Source organism: Diceros bicornis, chromosome 1, assembly GCF_020826845.1.
Source record: "Diceros bicornis minor isolate mBicDic1 chromosome 1, mDicBic1.mat.cur, whole genome shotgun sequence".
NCBI lineage: Eukaryota > Metazoa > Chordata > Mammalia > Perissodactyla > Rhinocerotidae > Diceros > Diceros bicornis.
In genome coordinates, this window is record NC_080740.1 from 93,165,206 (window position 1) to 93,187,211 (window position 22,006).

The 22,006-nt window shown below is 42.7% G+C and overlaps 1 protein-coding gene across 3 annotated transcripts in view; it reads right to left on the reverse strand.

Moving 5' to 3' along the window:
* Positions 1-6,740: 6,740 nt before the first annotated feature.
* Positions 6,741-22,006, reverse strand: part of MAPK9 (mitogen-activated protein kinase 9) — a 51,440-nt gene continuing 36,174 nt past the window's right edge. Inside the window, exons 6-12 of one of the 3 annotated variants that reach the window (XM_058548193.1) lie at positions 20,690-20,855; positions 19,593-19,664; positions 14,957-15,139; positions 13,845-13,969; positions 12,722-12,785; positions 11,310-11,381; positions 6,741-9,917 (exon numbers count right to left, since the gene is read on the reverse strand). In XM_058548193.1, coding sequence (XP_058404176.1) covers positions 9,775-9,917; positions 11,310-11,381; positions 12,722-12,785; positions 13,845-13,969; positions 14,957-15,139; positions 19,593-19,664; positions 20,690-20,855 — 825 coding nt within the window. In that variant the 3' untranslated portion in view covers positions 6,741-9,774. Of the gene's footprint in view, positions 9,923-11,309; positions 11,382-12,721; positions 12,786-13,844; positions 13,970-14,956; positions 15,140-19,211; positions 19,284-19,592; positions 19,665-20,689; positions 20,856-22,006 lie in introns of all 3 variants that reach the window. The other 2 variants (XM_058548184.1, XM_058548202.1) reach the window with 2 other exon arrangements.

A 22,006-nucleotide genomic window follows, 5' to 3' on the forward strand; every position in this document is an offset into this window, starting at 1 on the left:
GTGTCCTCTATGGCTTGGTACATACTCAATTTTCCTTTAAGTTCTATGTGTTATCAAAAGGAATTTGCTATTGGGTATAATACTCTCTATGAGCCCAAGTCAAATAACTGTGCGTTCCAGTCTTCTAGATCTTTGCTCATCACGTGCTTGACCTGTCAGTTTCTGAGAGGAGTGCAAATTGCCATGACACTTTTTGATTTATTTCTCCCCATGGTACTGTCAATCATTTTATACACATTCACCCACACACTGATTCTTTAATAGGTTTCTCTGAAGTCATGTGGACACATATACCCACACAAATGCTGCTATAAACACTATTAACATGTCCACATTTGATATTTATGTACGTGTCTATGTATACATGTCTTTTTCTATAAGTACATGCATACACTTCATGTATACACAAGTTTACAGACACTAAAAAACCTAGTTGTTGGGGCCAGCCTGGTGGCATAGCGGTTAAGTTCACTCGCTCTGCTTCGGTGGCCCGGGGTTCACGGGTTCGGATCCCAGGCGCGCACCAACACACTGCTTGTCAAGCCATGCTGTGGCGGCGTCCCATATAAAGTAGAGGAAGACGGGCACGGATGTTAGCCTAGGGCCAATCTTCCTCAGCAAAAAAGAGGAGGATTGGCATTGGATGTGAGCTCAGGGCTAATCTTCCTCAAAAAAAAAAAAGAAAGAAAGAAAAGAAAAACAAAAAACCTGGTTGCTTGTAAAAAAATCAATGGGGGGAAATTAGTGACTATACATAGCAGCATAAACGTGTGTATGTATGAACATATGCACGCGTGTATATATACGTGTACGTACGCAGACACACAGAGAAGACCAAAGCCCATGCGGAAAATGTTAAAATCTGGGGAATCTGGTTGAAGAAAGGTATACAGGAATCCTTTGGGCTACTTTTGCAACTTTACTGTCAGTCTGAAATTATTTCAAAATTACAAGTTAAAAACTTAATGAGGTCAGTCAAAAGGACTGGAAGGAATCAGCTTGAAGGAGCTTCCCAGTCCACAGTTGTGGCAACTTAAGTCTCAAAAAGAATGATCTGAAATATTCAAAGAAACAGAAAACCAGAAATGTAAGCCCTCCTGCGGCACCATTTGAGGCAGTGATTAACCCCTCACCCACTCCTAGCACTGGTTGCTGAGGGGAGAACAAGGCACGGATCCCGCCTTCCAGCCCGAGCTTGCCGGGGGGTGCTGGACAGCTCTCCCGGGCAGCAGAGGGCCAGTGAATGCCGTCTGGGGTGGCAGACTTGAGGACATCACTCTTCCATAAGCCCTCGTGAAATTCCTGCGCATGGCAAGGATTATCACCTGGGGTTAACAGCACGTGACATGTGGTGGATGCAGCGCCCCCAAAGTAAGCCCACGTGGATGACTTTCTAGTCACGAGGAGAAAAACGTGACTGTATGACAGGGAATTGCACTGGCATCCCCCTAATCAGAGGTCCATTTTAGCATCATTGAGAGTGGGTCAAAAAGATATGAAACGTTTTCTGGTGTGAGTTCATATAAAGGACACGATATCACATAAAGGTACTAAAACCAAAGGGTGCAGGTGAAGCTATCAAACCTTCAGATACGCCTTCCAGACGCAGGAGCTCCTGGAGGTGGGGAGCAAGGTCAGTGCCACCCCACGGGAGCAGCCGCACAGGGCCACAGGGCGCACCCGCAGGACAGTGTGCCCGGCCACACAGTGGCTTCACGGGGAGCAAGGTCAGTGCCACCCCACGGGAGCAGCCGCACAGGGCCACAGGGCGCACCCGCAGGACAGTGTGCCCGGCCACACAGTGGCTTCACGGGGAGCAAGGTCAGTGCCACCCCACGGGAGCAGCCGCACAGGGCCACGGGGCGCACCCGCAGGACAGTGTGCCCGGCCACACAGTGGCTTCACGGGGAGCAAGGTCAGTGCCACCCCACGGGAGCAGCCGCACAGGGCCACGGGGCGCATCCGCAGGACAGTGTGCCCGGCCACACAGTGGCCTCACGGGGAGCAAGGTCAGTGCCACCCCACGGGAGCAGCCGCACAGGGCCACGGGGCGCACCCGCAGGACAGTGTGCCCGGCCACACAGTGGCCTCACGGGGAGCAAGGTCAGTGCCACCCCACGGGAGCAGCCGCACAGGGCCACGGGGCGCACCCGCAGGACAGTGTGCCCGGCCACACAGTGGCCTCACGGGGAGCAAGGTCAGTGCCACCCCACGGGAGCAGCCGCACAGGGCCACGGGGCGCACCCGCAGGACAGTGTGCCCGGCCACACAGTGGCCTCACGGGGAGCAAGGTCAGTGCCACCCCACGGGAGCAGCCGCACAGGGCCACGGGGCGCACCCGCAGGACAGTGTGCCCGGCCACACAGTGGCTTCACGCGGATTAGAAGGTTGTTAAGGACATGACAATCAGCTTCAGCTGGATCCTGGCTGGACACATCAGAAAAGGACTTTGGGGACACTGGGGAAATCCCAAAGCCTGGGTACTAGACCAGATGAAAACTTACGGAGATCACTAACAGAAAGATGTAGGTTATAAACAGCATGTATAGTATGACCTCATTTGGGCAAAAAGATAAAAAACCCAAAGAACTATCTAGATGTCTGTGTGTCCACAGAAAATTATCTGAAATATATACAATAAGGTATTAACAGTGGTCATTTCTGGATGGGGGAATACAGTGTGCTGAGCGTCTCATTCTGGATTCTGTTTTCTAACATATATATATTGCTTTTTAAAAAACAGGGAGCAGATGGGAGGAGAGGAGGTGGAGAATGTGAATATAGACTGCTCTTGATTTCTGCTGTGAAGGGGAGCAATTTGAGGGTGATGTTGGGTTAAGAGCTTTTTGTTTTTAACATGAGTGAAGTTCCTGAGAGGGGAGGGCTGGGCTTCTGAGCCTGAGACAGGAGCAGGGATGGTTTCCCAGCCTGGAGGGCAATGGGTCTGAGCATGGGGAGAGTGGCTGAGGGGAGAAGAGGCAGGCAATGACTCGGTGCGTTCTATTCCTCTATCAAGTTTTCCATCACATTAGGGAGCCACCTTTGAGAGTACTTGAGAATAAACACATATACTTGAGTGTTGCTGCTCAAATATTTATTTTTTACAGCATCTTTAGTATGATAATTTACTGCTTAAAAATATCTAAGAAATCAACTTTGAAATGAAGAGTTGTCTGAACTTAACTTTCAGTGAAAGTCTGTATGGAGCTCTAGCCCAGATTAGAAACAGATGAAAACCAAGTACCATGACCGTTATTAGTTGGAAAGAAAAACGAAGAAGCAAAAAAAGCAAGGTATGCTCAAGGTGATGAACTTCTGAAGTCACATCCAGCTTGAGCCAGGTTCTGCCCGACAGACACGATTCTACAGTCAACAGGCCACAAGAGGGCTGCTTGGCATATGGAATCACGGTTACACAGACTTCAAAACATACCGTTTCGGGGTCGGCCCGGTGGTGCAGCGGTTAAGTGTGCGCGTTCTGCTTCGGCGGCCTGGGGTTCACAGGTTCGGATCCTGGGTGTGCACCAACGCACCGCTTGTCAAGCCATGCTGTGGTGGCATTCCATATAAAGTAGAGGAAGATGGGCACGGATGTTAGCCCATGAGCAATCTTCCTCAGCAAAAAGAGGAGGATTGGCAACAGATGTGAGCTCAGGGCTGGTCTTCCTCACAAAGAAAAAACAAAAAAACCCCACACCATTTCTTTATTCACACAGAAACAAAGTAGGGCCAACACGTGTCTCTGCCCTGCTCCCTTACCCACTACCCGACCTATGGACACTAGGACAACTGGTCACATTCTCTAAGTGGCCACAAGATATTAAAAGGACAGATACGGAAGGGGAAGCTGGCGCTTATCACCTCTTCCTCCCAAGTGAAAATAAAAGGAACTCTGAACACCAGTGCACGGTGACAAACTCATTTCTTTGAAACGTGACTAGTGAGTAGATCAGAGTGCTGCTGAAGTGCGTTCACGATTTCCGCAAGGTATCCATCAAAATTCTTCCTGACCTCATGGCAGGACAACACTCCACACGGGCTGAACGATGATGCCGTTGAGCTGAGGGGACCCACGGAAGGGGTGACAAAGGCTGGCCACATGGGTCCTGTCACTGCAACTGCTGGGGTCTGCCTTAGGCCCTGTCCTGCCACGCATGGCTGTTAATCACCACGTAGACGAATTTATAGACGGCACGTTCATGCTCATAAAGCTGACGGATGTCACAAGCTGACAAAGAGAACACTTATGAAGGACAACAGAATCAGGATTAACTGCACCATCGCAAAATCCAGTACTTTTGATGGACTGCAGGCTCCGAGTGTGACGTGGCTGTTAAGGCTAAGGCCACCTGAGACTGCGTTAATTAGTGGGGGGGCCTTGTTTGGAGGGTGCCGCTGCTCTGGCGGTATCTGGAGTATTACATTCACTTCTAGGCCCGTAGTTTTAGGGTGCACTGAGGTGTTGGGGCTCTGGGGACTTTTTCATATGAAAGAGGGTTAGGAGAACCTTGAGTTTAAGCCCAAGACGGGAAAACTTGGAGCTCACCTTTCCAACCAATGTATAAAGCCTGTCTCATAAAGATGGGTCAGACTTGCTCTAGTTCACCCAGAGGAGAGGCCTGGGACCCACGGGTGGAAGTTCTGGGAGCCAGGTTTCAGTTCAGTTTAGGGAAGAACTTTCTAACAGTCAGAATGACAAGAAATTCAGTGGGTAGGGCATTCCCTGCATGAAAACCATCTGAGCCAAGGCTGGGCGACCTCTGCAGGTGGATTCCCACCCTGAATGGAGGTGTGAGCTAAAGAACTTCTCCGTCCACTCCCACGCTCTATGAAATCCAAGTGCATAAATGAAATGATTTGTAAAGCACATTTTTAAGAATTCTAAGAAAGTCATGGGGAAGTTTTGGGAGAAGGGGAGAAATTATTATTGGAGAATCAACAATAGGGATTTAAGTGAAAGTCAAGAGTTTATTCAAAGCTCAGCACAGAACTACTTCTTTAAAATGAAGACATACACTTAATCACATCTATGTTTCCATTGAGTCTGTATCACAAACCTGCAGCTCCTCCCTTTCAGTCTCGCCCCTAAGTTCTGTGGAAGGAATGACGGAAATGACCCGTCTCACTGGAACTGAGTCTCCAAACATTCATATTGAATAAGAATACCGACTAATGCTGGGCTCAGAGGGAGATGTCCCTGTTTACACCCAACATCTGTGTGCAGAGGTGTCAGAGCCACTAAGAGCAGAAAAGGCAGCAGAACCCTCCTGTGGGCTCTGCTTCCGTCTAAGAACATGAAGCATCTAGACGCTGCTTCTACAAAGGGGCTCCTAGGACGGGACCCACCAGGGTCCAGGATTCCTTGGAAAGTTTGGCAAAATTTTGAGCTCACGGGATTTTTCTAGGGAGAGGATCACAGTTTTCATCGATTCTCAAAGGTGTTTATGACTAAAAGGAGAGTGCTGTCTGCAGGAACGTGAGGCAACAAGTGGAGGGCAGCCTGCTGCTCCCCTCCTGGCACGCAGGGGCTGCAGCCTTGGTGCTGTCATGCAGAGTTAGAGAACTGATGCTGAACTTCCTTCCCACTCTCAAGTGCCATGACAGAGAAGGGATGGCAGCCAACACTCGTGCTCACAAGGACCCCTGGCCCCTAAAGCCTTGCTTTTTCAAACTGTGAAGGAGTGGCTGGCCCTGGGCCTTGAGGACACAACGAATGGCAAGTTCCAATGACCATGACAGGAGCATCCCTTTTAAATCAGCATCATGGACGGCCTTAAGGAGATGTGACTGGCCGCTCTGTCACTGTTATTACTGATTTGTTACCAACTTTCCTGATTAAAACCAAAAAACATCAGGGGCCAGCCTGGTGGCATAGTGGTTAAGTTCACGTGCTTCGCTTTGGTGACCCAGGGTTTCCAGGTTCAGATCCCGGGCATGGACCTACACACTGCTCATCAAGCCATGTGTGGCAGGAGTCCCACATATGAAATAGAGGAAGACGGGCACAGATGTTAGCTCAGGGACAGTCTTCCTCACCAAAAAACAAACCAACCAACCCAAAAAACATTAACTGCCTTATTGTCAAAGGCAACATTATGCTTAAACTCACACGAGTAGCCACAGAATCTTCAGGACAACATTAGGTTATTCTGAAATATTACTCCTCCCCCCACCAAAAAAACCTCACTCCACCTACAGGTACTGTTTCTGCCAATAAATAAAAGTATTTTAGTACTGTCTACATTGAAAGTGGGAAAGGAGTAAGACAGAAATGTAACCCAGACCAATATCAAGAAAAATGTTTTCCTTTTCTAGAAATCTTTAAAAATAAGATTGATAGCCATCTATCTGGAATGATTCTAGTCCTTTTAAGCAGAAAAAAGAAAATGAGCCATTGAGGGCCCTTCTGCTCCTGTGGTTTTTAAGTTGTGAACATCCTCAAGTGCTTCAAACCCAGAGGTGAAATGAGAGTGGCTCATCCTGTGCAGAAACACATAAGCACCATTAAGGATTTTAGGTGATTCAAGGAAAGACTAACTGCTGGCTTCTCCTGGCCAGACTTTGTGAGAAAAAAATTACACCAACACTCTGAATATTCAATTTTGTACTGTATGTTTTCAAAAATTTAGATTCAGGAATTTGCAGAATATTTTCAGTAAGAGAACTAACAGAAATGTTTTGCCCTTCAATTTAAAAACATTTGCTAATATTGATTGAAATGATGACACTCCAACATCTACCCATATTCATGTTAAATCTGTAATCAGAGATAGTGATGTAGAAATATACAGTCGTCACATAAAACACACAAAAATTGGACAAGCTATACAGTTCTCTTTTAAAATGTATCTGTATTATTTTCACCAATCAAAACACACATAATATATTTTATTATAAAACATGAGGCAATGTTACTTTTGAGATATGCAATCTGAAAGGTCACAGCTGTATTCACTATCAGTATGAAATACCAGAGGAGTTACATTAGCGATCAACCAGAGGAACTCATACATCATTACCATGACTTACACAGTGTCAAATCCAGATTAAACCAGTATCCCATTCAGTGTTTCAACTCCGGGCCCTGGGTGTCAGGAAGGGGCCTGCGAGGGGATCTCCTTTCAGCACTGCAGCTCTGAGTTTCACATCCCAAAGACAAAAACGGAGCCCTACTTCCATCGCCATGACCACAGCAGATCCGCAGCTAGCAGCTTGTGTTTCTAGACTGCCCTCCTACTCTGGGAGACCCTGCCTGCTCTTCGGAACCTGCACTTGAAATCGAGACCCAACACACCCGGAGGCAGTCATTTCCTTTTTGACTGAAAACTAAGCCAACGAACAAAACAAACCTAGTCCAAATTCCAGGCTAATAATAAATTAGCTGGTTTATAAAAATATGTGTTCAAAATAGTTACTTCCAGGGTTGTGTACAATATAAATTACAAAAATAAAATAGAAAAGATGAAAAAGTTGAGTACATTTTCAGTTCTTTATCTGACATCAGCATTCATCCACAGAAAGCAGTTTGAAACCATTTGCACTGCACCAGGACCTGGCACATCTTGGCTCAGGAGGAGGACCCTGGACTGGGGTGAGGTATTTCTATGGAGCTCTGTCATCTGCAGCCTGTGGCCTGTCCGAGGTGCACCTGCTGCTACCTGACAGAAGGTGGTCTGGGCAGGAAACCTGTCCACACTGACACGGGCTCCATCCGTGAACATGCCAAGGAACAAGTGGACGGAAAGCCCATGTGCGGGGCTCCTAGCCCACTCACAAATGGTGCCTGGTAAGCACACCCTCGATGCGCCCTCAGCACCCCCGCACTGCCCTTACATAAGCCTAAGGCAGAGAAAGCATTTTTAAAATTCTCCCCTTTCTTTGTTTTTCTTTTTAAAGACAGGTTTAGTCAAGTCTTTTTAAACAATGTATATTAGAGAAAAGGCCATTTTAAGATGTTTATATATGTATAGCCATAACTTTCTTCACTATACCATCAGGCATCTAAAACCAAAATAATCCCGAGCCATATAATAGGTGTTTCTGCCTCAATCCAAGTTAGTATTTCCATCTTGTATATGAAATGTGTCTAAACCTCACAATGTAAAACTATTATTTCAATATTAATTTTGTTTATCAAGGGTTCCAGTTTCCAGTGATGAGACCAACCAATAAGATGCAACTGGTGCAGAGAGAATCACATATTTTAGATAATATTTATAATATAACTTTCTTATCAAACTTCCTTTTCAGAACACATTCTATAGAATGCGAACAATGTTGACCCAATAGCTTCCAAAGTAAACATAAGATATGAATCTGTAACAGAACAAGCTCAAGGGGAAAGCATTATGAACACAAGCGGTCAAAACGTGACCCTCGTACTCCACTTCTGCAGGGACACTTCAATACTCGGTATCTTAGTGACTGCTGAATAATTTCCATATCAGAAAGTCTGAAAGTATCAATTTCAGGTGAGCAGTTTTAAATCAGAAAATATTCAATAGCTAATCACTACTCTTTAGGGCATTTCCTCTGTATCCCTCTGAAGAGCTTCCCCAGAACATTCATGGATTTCCCTTAGGAAAAGGAAGTGCCTCCACAGAGCAGAAAACAACAACAATAGGCACTCTGAAGCAGCCCTGCCTCCTGAAACAGACCAAAGGGGTAGTTATGTGGGCTCTTTCACAAAGAAAGAAAACCCAGTGTGCCTGCTATATGGGAAAAGGGAGATGCTGCCTTGGAACATCGTGTATCCTACCCCGAGTGACAGACGCTAAGGAAGGAACCAGCCCAGCCTTGGCGAAGCAAGCACCTGGGAAGTGACTGCCATCACTTAGTGGTCACTATGTAAGATTCTACCCCAACAGCAGGTAATGGACTTAGGAATCTATCTGCCATCATATTATTGACATGGAGTGTCAGGTGGCTAATAGAGAAGGTGAAGTTCTAGGTAGCATTTTAAATAAATAATAAGTCCAGAAGACCAAGAGAAAAGGGATAGGATAGGATTTTAAAGGTGTATGTCTTAAGCAGCACAAAACAAAACTTAAAATTTTATCATGCAGTAAAGCTGAATGTACAATCCTCCAGACTAAGACAATTTAGAGAAAACAAAGTGTCTTGGTTTTAGCAGTGATAATTCTCAGCCCAAAACATGACAAATTTAAGAAAAGTTATTATTTTTATTAAATAGATTTAATTATATTCCTTCTGAAATACAAAAGACAGAATAAATCATAGCATAAAAGAAGGTAAGATATGATAATATGATGGTGGCCAATTAATACACATAAATCTATTTTTTCTGGACAGACACCAAATTACTTAAGAGGATTAAGAGATAATTCTAGAAGCAGCATTACCTGGAAGATTATTTGGCATTTAAATACTGATTTCCAAAGTGCTAGACGGTAAGTCCGAGCAGGCATTTGTGGTCACATGCATGTAAGTCTCAACAGTTACTGAGGATGAGGAATTGTCACTACTATTACCGCACAACTTTTTAAAAAATTCATCTATCCTAATTGCTCACCTGAAATGACCTTGAAAATAAATCTCTACAAGTGTGACTAGCACTTTTCTTATTCAGATATAATCTGCTTCATCTTATAATCTAAGCAGGCAATCCTATTGGAACTGAGTAGGGGCAAGGCATCATGTTTCTTACATGCAGAACATGGAGTTTTTCTATTTGGTTCCATCAACTCCCAAGTATTTTAGGCCCATGGAAGCGTGAGTTCCTTCACTGATGACATGCTTGCTGTTTCTAACTCATCATCGACAACCTTCAAGAGGCCCCGTCGAGGCATCGAGACTGCTGTCTGTGTCTGAGGCCAGCGTCTGCTCAGTGGACATGGATGAAATGTCATTGACAGATGACGACTGAGAAGGAGTGGCGTTGCTACTTACTGCTGCATCTGTGCTAAGAAAACCAAATATAATAAAATCTGAGGCACGACACTGCTGCAAATCCAGGCAATGAGACTTAGGCCATTTCTCAGCTCTGTCCTTTTGAAGTCTCCTATCCTAACTATTGGTATAAACAGGAAGTTAGTCGACCATCCATTTTTAACTTTTCCTGGAGTCTTTCTTTGGGCCCAGAATCCCAAATATTTCTCTGTCTTTTCTTGCAACATTTTCCTTTTCTTCCCAGTGGCTAAACGTCATATATGTGCTCATGTATAATCATGTTAACTCTTAAAAAATACCTGCTGGTTTTAAAAAGATATTAAAAGAAAATTGTTGAATTTATCCTAAAACTACCAGTATCACAAAAGGCTTAAGCCCAAATAGGATTCATGTGTCATCAGACATTTCAATTAAGTCATAAACACTTATGAGGAAAGCATCAACTTTTGAAGGAAAGGAAAAAGGCAACAACCTTTGAGAAATTCTTTGGCAATAAAAACATCTTCTAAAGTAAGGACTGTATACAAACCAAAAAAAAAGGAAAAAAATTTAGTGGCCTCTTGTTCATTTTATTTTTGTTTTATAAATCCTGAAAACTGACATTTTAAGGCAAATGAAACTATCTTATTTCCTACTATCTATAGTCTGGTTTGAGTAAAAATAAAACATCCAGGCTCTCAGAGGTCAGCGTTTGCAGTCTTAAATTTGTGCTTAGTTAACACGCCCTAAATTCGTACTGAAGTCATATAATCTCTAGACGCTTGACACGTACAGCACGCTGAATATAAAATTCAAGAACAAGAAGTAAGCAGTGCAATTTGCACTTCCACATGTGGGCATGCGCGTGTGTCTGCACACTTTCCAGGGGCAGTGAGGTGAGAAAATAAATAACTAAAGTGTTTCATTTAGTAAACAGGTAGAATCCTACAGACATCAGTTAACACCACATATATTATGTCTCTAAAAATCATATAATTACTTAATTGTTAGACTTCTACCACTAGGTAGATCAAGGAGAAAAATGGGAGAATTATATGAACAATTTTCTCAAAAGAAAATCAAATTCTATTTTACCTAGATTCATGGTAATTTTATTTTTTAACTGAGTGGGGCCAAAAAAAGATCATGCACATTGAAAAGGCTTTAAATTCAATTTCCTCCTCTACAAATGGAGCTCATAGCAGCTGATGCAAGTATGAAACAAGAATGTTTATAACTGGCATATCAGTCAAATGTTAGCTGCCACTACCAGGACAAAACAAAATGGAAGAGACTATTTCACAAAAGAGTGTTCAGATCAGTGCTGGTCAAGCTGGCGCTGAACACATTGCTGCCATTTATAAAAGTTGAAAAGGGAAAGAAAAATATTACACAAGCAAATGATTAAAGCGATCACTAACCTGAAGGCTGATCTTTTACAACACCATTCTTGCTTCTTTCTTCCCAATCCATTACTTCTTTGTAAATTAGCTCTTCAAATAGAAACACAAGTTAAAGTGCTTCATCAGTTTCTTTGCATCTCTAAACCTTGCTTCCAAATCAACTGGAACCACTCCAAGGGCACTGTGATGTGTTATTTTTAATTGTGATATACTGTGAATTCAGTAATATAGTGCACCTAGACCAAGACATCCATGTTTTGGTCCATTACATCTTTGCAAGCCAACTATTAAGGCAGCCAAAAATGTAGAGTAGTTCTGGATCCAGGAGGGGTTTTACAGTGAAGGGGGGGGGGAGATGGGGTGAGGGGGAGAGGGTAAGAGGGGAAGAAGAGGAGAGAGTTTGCATATGTTTCTCTCTGTCAGTACTTGTGGTTTTCCAAACGTAACCAGCATCCACGTGTGGGCTAGAAGCCCCTCCAGACTGGCCAGAAATTAATCCACATATCTAAGTTTTTTTTTGGCTTCAACCTCAGTTTTCCTCAATTTTCATTTGTAGGAAAAACCATTTACCTATTAAATAAGCTATTAGGGGTTCCTAAAATTTTGGTATTCATGAAATAAAATTAGCACAGTACAAGCATTTACTGAGGCCTATGAGCTAGCCTTTTGCCACCGAATGTGGCTGTGTGCAACGCCCTGCTGAGTGTGTGCATGCAGGTCATGGGCACTCCCCACATCCCAGGAGGGGCTCCCGGGCAGGACACATCACAACTTTTGACTTGTGCTGACCACAGTTCCCAATTACTACTGATTGTGCTTTTTAATGAAAAACTTTTAGTTTAAACTCGTTATTAATGGTTTAGTTTGTTGTGGGTCATTTGGTTAATCTTATAGTGGTAATAATAACTATTCGCACATTTTTGATCTGGAGTTTTCCCCAAACTCTATTTTAAAACACACATACAACTACATGGCTTACAAATACAGCAGAAGTTCACATGTCCCCTGCGGGGTCCCCCATGTCTGCTTTCCAGGGGCCTGTGAATTGGGGTTACTCAACAATCTGCAACATGTTATCAAGGTAAGTGTGATAGAATTACTCAATTGTATCACAGTTATAACAATTATAACTCAATTGTATAACAACTGTAAAACGTTTAGTTTACAAACCAAGATTTGATAATGTAAGATCATGTGAAAAAGCCCTTATTTTTCTCTTTTGAGGCACATAAGATGCAATTCATACACGTTCCTCTCTAATTCTGTTCTCTTGAAGTTCTCGTCCTACTGGGAAGTGAGAAGAGAAGTTAAAGGGGCTGCAGGGTTTCTCACCCCTCCCCTAGAAAAGCTATTGTCGAAAAGTGAAAAGCTGCCCCTTTGCAGGACTTTGAGAAATGTCATATGTAAGGATCAAAATAAGCTCTCTTTACCTTTCCATTCTTCAATTGCATGTTCTCTTTCTTCCAACTGGGCATCATAAATTTGAGGTGGTGGCTAAAAATCAAATTATATGTAAAGTCAACAGTTCAAAAAATAATGAGGCATGAAGAAAAAGGCAGAATCACTGGAAAGACTTCTATTTCTGATATGGATGTAGTTTCATTCCATACATGATTTATTAAAGATTTCTTCATAAGTGTGATATTACATCAGTTTCAGAATCAAAGTAATTAAGGAAAAATTAATCAAAAAGATAGAGCTACTATGGTCCTCTTAATAATTACATGACCTCAAAACACTCTATAGACATTTGCCTAAACGTAATTATAAAATTAGTAATCACAGGCTGCTTCCTAGAGACCCACCCTGCACAAGGCACTGTGCTAGGAAATACAAAAGGTGCAGAACACAGCTCAGGTTTACAGTTCTTCCCGTTAGAACTCCCAAACCCAAACCCCAACTCATAAATGGACTGTTCCAACATTTACTTAAAAATCACGTTTATAAATCAGATTCTTTTGATATAAAACAATGTCTAAAGTGGTGGTTAAATCCATAGGTCAAGACATAAAAATGTGTTCCACCGATGGCATAAAATAAGCATGTCACACTGTGGTTATCTCACTTACAGCTAAAGATCCTCCATACAATGCCACTAGAGATAAACGCACACGAGCCCCACACTCAGAGGTGGGACTCCCAGAGCAGGTGCCTCTGGGGAAGGACAAACCATCTTGTGATTTTCAGCAAGTTTCTTAGCCTAACTGGTGCCTAAACAAGATGATGTCATTTGGCCCAAGGTACAGTGCCAAGTACATAATGGAGGCTTAAAACTGGTGACATTATGCTCACACGTCAGCGTCTACATAAATGAAGACAATTACATCACCACAGCATGACCATGTTCACTCCCAAGGTTCTCTGAGCTGGAGCCCCAGTAGCAAGGGTCCCTAAAGGGGCTGTGGCTCATGTCCCATGGCCTCCTTGTAATCAGGAGTCCTACTAAATCTAGGACTTGCTATCCTATGTAGTCATTCCAGACTGACAAACAGAAGATCCAAGGAAATGTAAGCCCTGCCTCTACACATAAGTCTTCTCCAGACAGACGCTTACCGCTTCTGCTTCAGCAGGGTCATACCAAACCGTAATATAAGGGTGACGCAGAGCTTCATCTACAGAGATCCGCTTGTCGGGGTCAATCACTAACATTTTTGATAGCAAGTCTCTGGCTTGACTTGCTAGAGTAAAAACAAATATTAGGTTAATAAACTAATGCTGTTAATCTGAAAATTTTGTGATTAGAACAAAATGTGATAGCACAGACAGCACAAAGATGTATTAACTTTGAGAAATTTTTGATAGGTTCAAGATTAATAGAGCCTTTTTCTTTAAGAATAAGCAGTCACTTTCACCACAAACCAGGCTTTCAAATGTGGGTTCAGCCTCTGGGTCAGGGAGGGGGAGGAGAGGGCCCCTGCTGAGCAGCGTGGTGGACGCAGGAGCTGAGCTCAGGGTGGAAATGTGGAGAGTGCAGGCCTGAAGCACGGTGAGTGTTTTCTCTTGATGTCACATCAAAATGAAATGAGAACAGACCTTTTAGTGTAGAACACTTCACAGATGCCTCTGCTTTGGCTACCTGTATGCAATGTTGGCAACATACACTTGTTTTTAAATCTAGAGATCAGTAGTTAGAAAAAACCAACAAGTTCAACCACTTAGTTAACTACAAGGCTCCTCTAGGATTCGGCAATTAACGTTCACAAGTACAGGCAGAGGAGTGATGGGGCTTTTCTGATGAGGCACAGTGTACCCAGATGTGGACAGAAACAAATCCCTTCTTTTCCCTTACATCACATTTTAGTGATGGGCACAGAGGAAGGTGAGGAGGAGCTTTTTACTGAACTACTATAACAGGGTTTACTCAAGTGCTCTTTATTCCTGAAAACTTTTTGAATTCCAATTGCTGTAATTAACACAAGAGTCTTTCGGACTGATGTGAATTTATTTTGGCCAAAGGCATTTGTTAAGCCATTTTATTGAGGACAAAACTTCCAGGTCTTCAAGCTTTCTCTATGCAAGGCCTTCATTCTAGCCTGTAAATAACTTTATTTGAGGGTTTCAACTATTTTGTCTCTGAACGTTCAAAGGTTTTAGAATGCAAACATGAAAAAGTGAAAGCTTCACACAGATTATGAAAACAAATATGAGAGAAAAGGATATCTTACTTTTTATTTTGTCTCGTTCAGATTCTGATGGGAATATCCAATCTGGAAACAATTCTTCAAATCTGATTCCAGGATACTTTGGTCTGTTTTCTACATAATTCCTCACAGTTGGCTGGAGTTTCTTCATGAAATCTGCAGACGGTGTTCCCAGCTGCTCAATAACTTTATTCCACTGATCAATATCTAAGGAGTCTCTTGAGGAAAATACAACTGAAAGGCCTTGTATTCATATTACATGAAGTAGCATCATTCAAATAAAAACTTAAATTATATTTCTACCTGTCGACAAGTAGTTAACTAGGCTAAATGGGTCAGTAGAGGCATTTTGAAATAATATTCAAATAAGATTTGGGTTTCAAGTTTAGACTATTTTTAAAAATTCTTACACTGCATCTTTATAACTATGATCACAGTTTATTAAATCAACACAGTGAGGTCTACATGCCTTCCCATTCTAGATCAAAATCAAGTTACCTTGTTACTGAAGGAACACCTATGACAGAAATGCTTCAACATGAAATTAGACAGTAATGACAGAGGCAAATTGAAATCAGTTTTCATACCAAAGCTGCGTTAGATCTAAGGTTCCCAAAAGTAGAGAGACCAATGGACTCTTCAGTTTACAGCTGGGGAACCAGGGCACTATGGGGCCAGCTGGCCTGGTGGTGGGTGCATGAGGGATGGACCAGGAGCCAGGGCTTTCTGAGCCCTTGCCACGTCCTTTCCCACGGGACCACATGCTTTCCTGTTGCTGGGCTTACCCTGAGCAGTGGCAGCTTTGAGAGGTCATTCTCTTTTACTTGGCATTAACCCCCACCATCACTGCAATACCTAGAAGTGCGTCTTATTTCCTTTCAAAGTACATGATCTGGGTTGCAGACTCCATTGTGCACTAGACACTTATCAGGTGTCAGGCAATCACTCTCCCTTGAGTCTCAACTTCCTTATTTGTAAAATGCAGACAATACCAGCTTTGCCTATTTCACAGGGGGCTTGGGATAACTGGCATAATGAGAGTGGAAAGAGATTCTGAAACTGTAAACAACTGTACAAGAGAATGCAAGCCAGAAGAAATCATATAAACAGCAGCTTTAAAATATGACTAATTGAAGTATGTCTTAGAAAAATGAAATTACATACTGTGAAAGAACCTAGGGAACAGACATATGTTCTTCCAAGGAACAAAGACGACTCAGTCCTTCCAAAACATTAGCCTTCTGCAGACCTGCTCGGGCAATGGGTTTGGACATCAAATCACTAGCATGTTCTTGCTTCACTGCTCTGTTCATACATGTTGCCAAATCAGAATTTTGCCTACATTTTATTTACCTATTTAGCCAAAATATGAAAACAATTCCACACCTCTGCCTCTCTCCTTACCCTTCCCACGCCTCTCCCCATACTCACTCCTCGCTGTGCGCACTGCCGCAGTTGCAGGAGAAGCCCGTGGACTGCGTGCGCGAGTGCCCTTCACTGTGGGCCATGCCTGCTCACCTCAGACCCCACGCCCTCTGTCTCCTGAAGGATACCGCTCCAGCAATTTCTTCTTCTTGCTGGTACACCATCACCATTTTGCTCTCTACTGGAGCATTCCATCACCAATCAAACATGATTTTTTTTCTTCCATATTAAAACAGCAGCCACTTTCTTTTGGCCCCATATCCGCTGCTTAGCTATCATCACTCTCGTTTGCAGCAAAAAGAGTTGTGTACTGGTATTTCTAATTCCCAGCCTCTCATTCTCTTTTAAATATCCTCTCATCAGGCTTTTCCTCTATCACTCTGTGACACGCCCATTGAGGTTGCTGGTGACTATCCCTCAATCTAGTGGTCAACTCTCAGTCCTCACCCTTTTGACAGTGTCAAGGAGCCTCCCTCGGTAACTCATTGCCTGGCCTCCAGGGCCCTCGCTCTTTGGGAGGCGCCATCACAGGCGGGCCCTCTCAGCTTCCCTTCCCTGTTCCTCTCTTCTTCGCCACCCAAGGGCTTAGTCCTCCTCCTTTGCTCTTCTCTCTCTCAGCACTCTCTACCAGTTTCAAGGCTTCACATACTATTGGCAGACTGACAACTCGCATGTTTATTTCTCTATCCCAGATCTCTCTCCTGAACTCTGCCCTTGATATTTCCACTAACAGACACCTCAAAATCCTAACAAGGCTCTCTGAAGGGCTGACCTTCAAACAGATGCAGAGTTCAAGCCCTCTCCCCACCTCACTTCCCGCCCTCCGCTGGGAGCCTCTGTTGTCTTCTACTGGGTGGAACAGTGCAATAGCCCTGGTCTCCCCGCTTCTCCCTCACCCTGATGGTCTACCCTCTGCTCAGCAGTGGGGTGATCCTTTGCCGATGGAAGTCAGATAGGAGCCAAGAAATTGGTGGGTGCTCAATACCTATCTACTGGATTCATGGTAAAGGGTCATTTTTAGTGACTCCAGGGAAGTGGGAAAGGGGAAGATAATCCTAGCAAGACTGGCTGACCTCCTGGTTGTGTGCATACGCCTTTGTCACTCAACTACCACAGGTCTCTCGTTTTACCAAAGGGGAACCAAGGCTCAGAGAGGCCCTGACTCCTCAAGGATGCACAGTTTCCATGTGGGAGTCAGAACCTGGGCCCAAGGTGGCCTGGCTAAAGCTTGCTCTTTCTCACAGGCCACGTAAGGACAAAAGTTCCTTTTCTACCTCAGGTCATGAATCTGAAGTAAATCTCTGAGAAGAACTTCAGTCTGGTTTCTGGAATCTTTTTCTATCCTAATAATTTTTAAACTAAGGTTTGAAAAAGTTGGCAAAATTTTCTTTGGAAAATGATGTTAATCTCTATGTGTGTTTTGAGAATGAGGTTAAGTGACCTTATATATAAAACTATTAATTACTGACATTGCAAGATGTTAATATGTAAAGTGGGAATTTTAAATTACTTAATAATGCACCAAAAAGTACCCACATTTTTCATTTTTGTACTTTATGAAGAAAATATTTCTTAATTAATAAAAAAAGGAAAGGCACAAAATCAGTAAGAATTGAGATAAACGGAATGTTAAGTAGATACTTCTAAATTATTTATCTTTAGAAAACATCAACTTACCCCTTTTCAATTGAGTTTATTCGCAAATAAACACCTCTTTATTTACAGTTTGAAACAAGTGAATCTAAGGTAAGGCTATGGAAACTGCTAGAAAATTTGTTAAAAGAAAATGTATTAACTTCACATAAAATCTGTGATGTGGAAAATGTAAAGGAAGGTAAATAAAATGACTGGGATATAATCCTCCCATTCCAAGTTTGTGTTGTGAAGAATTTATATTACAAGAAAACCACCCTCATAAAATTATAAGAAGCTAAAATTACTTTAATAAAATACATACAAAACACTGACTACACAACTTGATTTCCTTTACAAATAACCAGTAATCTGCCAATGGACCAAGACCACTTTAAGCTTTCATAACAGAAAACAAAATCAAAGACTAAAGAAAATATTAAGTGGTTAGAACACAAATGAAAAAGGGTATATGTGAAGAACCATGTTAGAGTAAAAAATATTAAAGATGAAAGAATGACTATATGAGGAAAGAAAGCTGTTATATTATCTATTCTCCTTTATGTTATATGTTATTAATATGATTTGCTGACCACACTGTAAGTTAATCTTTTGCATTTTCTATTTATTTAGACTTCCCCGGTATGTCACAAAATAACTTTCTAGATGGATCTTTCAAAAATTTCTACAAAATGGCAGCAAACAAGAAAATTTACTATATGTTGCTCCTCACAAACTTTTCATTTTAATCTTTTTTACTTAGGTCTTATGCAGTGTGCTTCAGTTCTCACTCAGGGGGAAAGTATTTCAATGCATACCGATAACTAACAACATAGTATATTAAGTGAATGACACAAGTATACTGCTTATTAAATTTAGATAGCAACTTTCCTAGTTAAATTAATTGAATGATCTAAATAAATAGTATTTTCATTTAAATATAAGAATACATTGGTCAAAGAATAAATAATTTCTTATAAACTATTTTTCATAAAACTGAGAGCTAATATTTGGTTTAACTTAACTCTAAGCCTTAATAAAATCATTACAGGTAGTCAAGTAAAAAAGAAAACGTGAAATTGAACCATTTGGTGTGTGACACTGACTTAACAAACATAACAAGCCCCTTAGAACACAGTCTTGAATTACGCCGCTTTCCTTGCATGCTGCTGTGTCTGTGGTATTTGTGAAAGCACAGCCGGGAAGGTCCCGGGAAGGATACGGTCAGTGCCTTGGAATATCACACAACCTTTCACCAGCTCTCCCATGATGCAACCCACTGACCAGATATCAACTGAAAACAAAATGAAATGACAAAATTATGAAGTGCCATGAACAAAACAAAGGTGAGGAAAAGGAATTCTAACAGTGTACTAAACACAAATATGGAAAAATACATTGCTAGCTAAGGGTGAACTTTTTACACGATATGAATGATTGCCAACCTCTGTTTTAGCCTTCAGTTTACAGCAATCTGGAGTTTTAGTGCCAAAGATTACAATACTTCACAGCTTAAAAAACAAACAAAAACCCAGAAATAAGAAGTGCCCACCCTCGCCCCAGCCTCTGTGGTCAGTGCTAGGTCTCTCCCTGTGAAGGATACAGTCTCTTCCTGGGAACAGGACTTTATGGAGGACCATTTCTGCCATGATGCACCCGACAGACCAGATGTCCACTACCAAACACCAGGTGATTAAAACCAGCCCGAGACCCCCACACGTGTTTTCTCAAACCCCCTCCCAAAGACAAACCCAGCTTGTCAATGGAAGCTTTCGTAAAATAAGGACCCCACACCTCTTGAATGGTCCTGTTCTAAATTGCCAGTTAGCAGGGCCTCACAGGGGCAGGCTTGCTCATCTGGGCTCCAGGTGAGGCCCAGCTAGAGGTGCCTGACTTCCAGCCGTTCACCCTCTTCTGTGAGGCCCAACTGAACTCCAGGCTTCAGATGGCCAGGTAGAGGGCTATTTAGGCGCCCTGCTGGTGGGGGCAGGTAGGAGAAGCTAACCAGGGGTCTAATTTTCTCTCACTTCCACGGGGGACAACAGGAAGCCCACAGAGCTGCCTCTTCGAGTGGGAGCACAGGCTACAGAGCATCTAAATAAACCTGAAGCAAAACTCATTTCAGGTGACTTGGGCAAACTTGCAGACATTTTTTTAACAAGTCAATGTGATTTAGTTCTTTTCAACAAATTTGTCAAAAGCTAAGATTCAAAGAGCTCTGATATTGCTAGATAAGTTTTGATGTTAAAAAAACATCAATTTTACACAAAAGAGAACATGTTGCATTATTCTATTTATATCAAGTTCAAAAATAAGTGAAACCAATCTATGGTGCCAGAAATGAGAATAGCAGCTTCCCTTGGGGGATAAGACCCAGAGTGGACATGGAGAGGCCTCGGGTGCTGCTGGTTATGGGGATGTACTCCCATGGAGCTGCACACTTGGGGTATGCATACTTTTCTCTAAGTATATTTGATAAATGTTCAAAAATATTAATTTCAAAAGTGAAGTTTTAAGTGAATGATTTTAACCAATGGAAATATAAAATTAATTATTTCTTATCTGTGGACTACAATAACTTCTGTATAACACAGGCCTCACATTATATTTCATATAGTTCATAGGGAAGATGAAACACTAATGATGACCAACGCACTAGTTTTAAAGGTCTCAGCCTCTTCCAGTCCCGTCTGTACTCACCGTTCTCTTTGTAGCCCATGCCCAGGATGACTTCTGGTGCCCGATAGTACCGTGTTACCACATAGGGCGTCATCATAAAGTTGGTGCATGCTGTCCGTGCCAGGCCGAAGTCAAGGATCTTAAGGGTGCAGTCTGATTTCACTACGATGTTGCTAGGTTTCAAATCCTAGGACAGAAATGGTTTAAATTAATGAAATGAACCAAAGCATGCTAAATAAACAATCTCACATTAGTAAGGATTCAAGAAATCAGTTGACTACCGAAGTGATAGTGCCAGAAGGATGAGGAAAGTTAGAACTGAACCCTGGGATTCTGCAATGATTTTGGAAAATCCTACTCTCAAATTGAAACTAACACAAATGAGCCTGAAGAGGTCAGATGGAGGGCTCACCTCCATCTGGGTATGGAAACCATGATCTTCCTTTGCTTAAAACCTCCTGAGAGCTTCCACACCCCTCACTCCTGCTTTCTTCCCTCACTCCTGGTCACCCTGCAGTTTCCCCAGCACTCCGGCTCTGCCCTGCAGTCCACCAGAACTATAATGCAATTTACATTTTCTAGTAGCCACCTTAAACAGAGTGAAAAGAAACAGGTAAAATTTTTAATATATTTTATTTAATCCAATATATCCATAGTATTATCATTTCAAAATGTAACCAACATACAAAAATTATTAATGAGATATTTTACATTCTTTTTTTGGTACTATCTTTGAAATCCAATTATAGCCACATTCTGAGTGCTCTATAGCCTCACGTGGCTAGTGGCTACCATATTGGACAGCACAGGGCCAGAACCCTCTGACCCTGGAATCTTCCAATGGTTTTTTCTTTCCTTGGAAGAAGAATTCCATGATCACCAACCCCAACTCCCCACCCCCTTCCCCAGGACCCACCACTCCCCACCACACACACCACCTCTTGCCCTCCAGTGTGGGCTTTGTGAGAGGAGACCCTTGTGGTGCTCTCAGCGCCCAGAACCGAGCCTGACACAGCACTCAGAAAATGTCACTCTCCACCACACTCTCAACGCTTTAACACAACTTTTGCAGTTCCTTTCCCTCATAACTCTCTAGGGCTTTTCTTCATGCTGATCCCCCACATCCCAGATCCTTCCTCAGGTCACAGGAATTTGACTTTCGCCTGTGACTCCTGCCTGCAAACTCACCCTAAAAACTGTGACTTTTAAATAATCCACATCTATTCTTCTCACAAGAGTTTTCCAACATGTAGCTGCAATGTCAAACTGCCACGTCACACCACACAGTAGGACCTGGGAGGACTTTAAGTGTGACGTTTCAGGCCCAGCTCCTAAAAC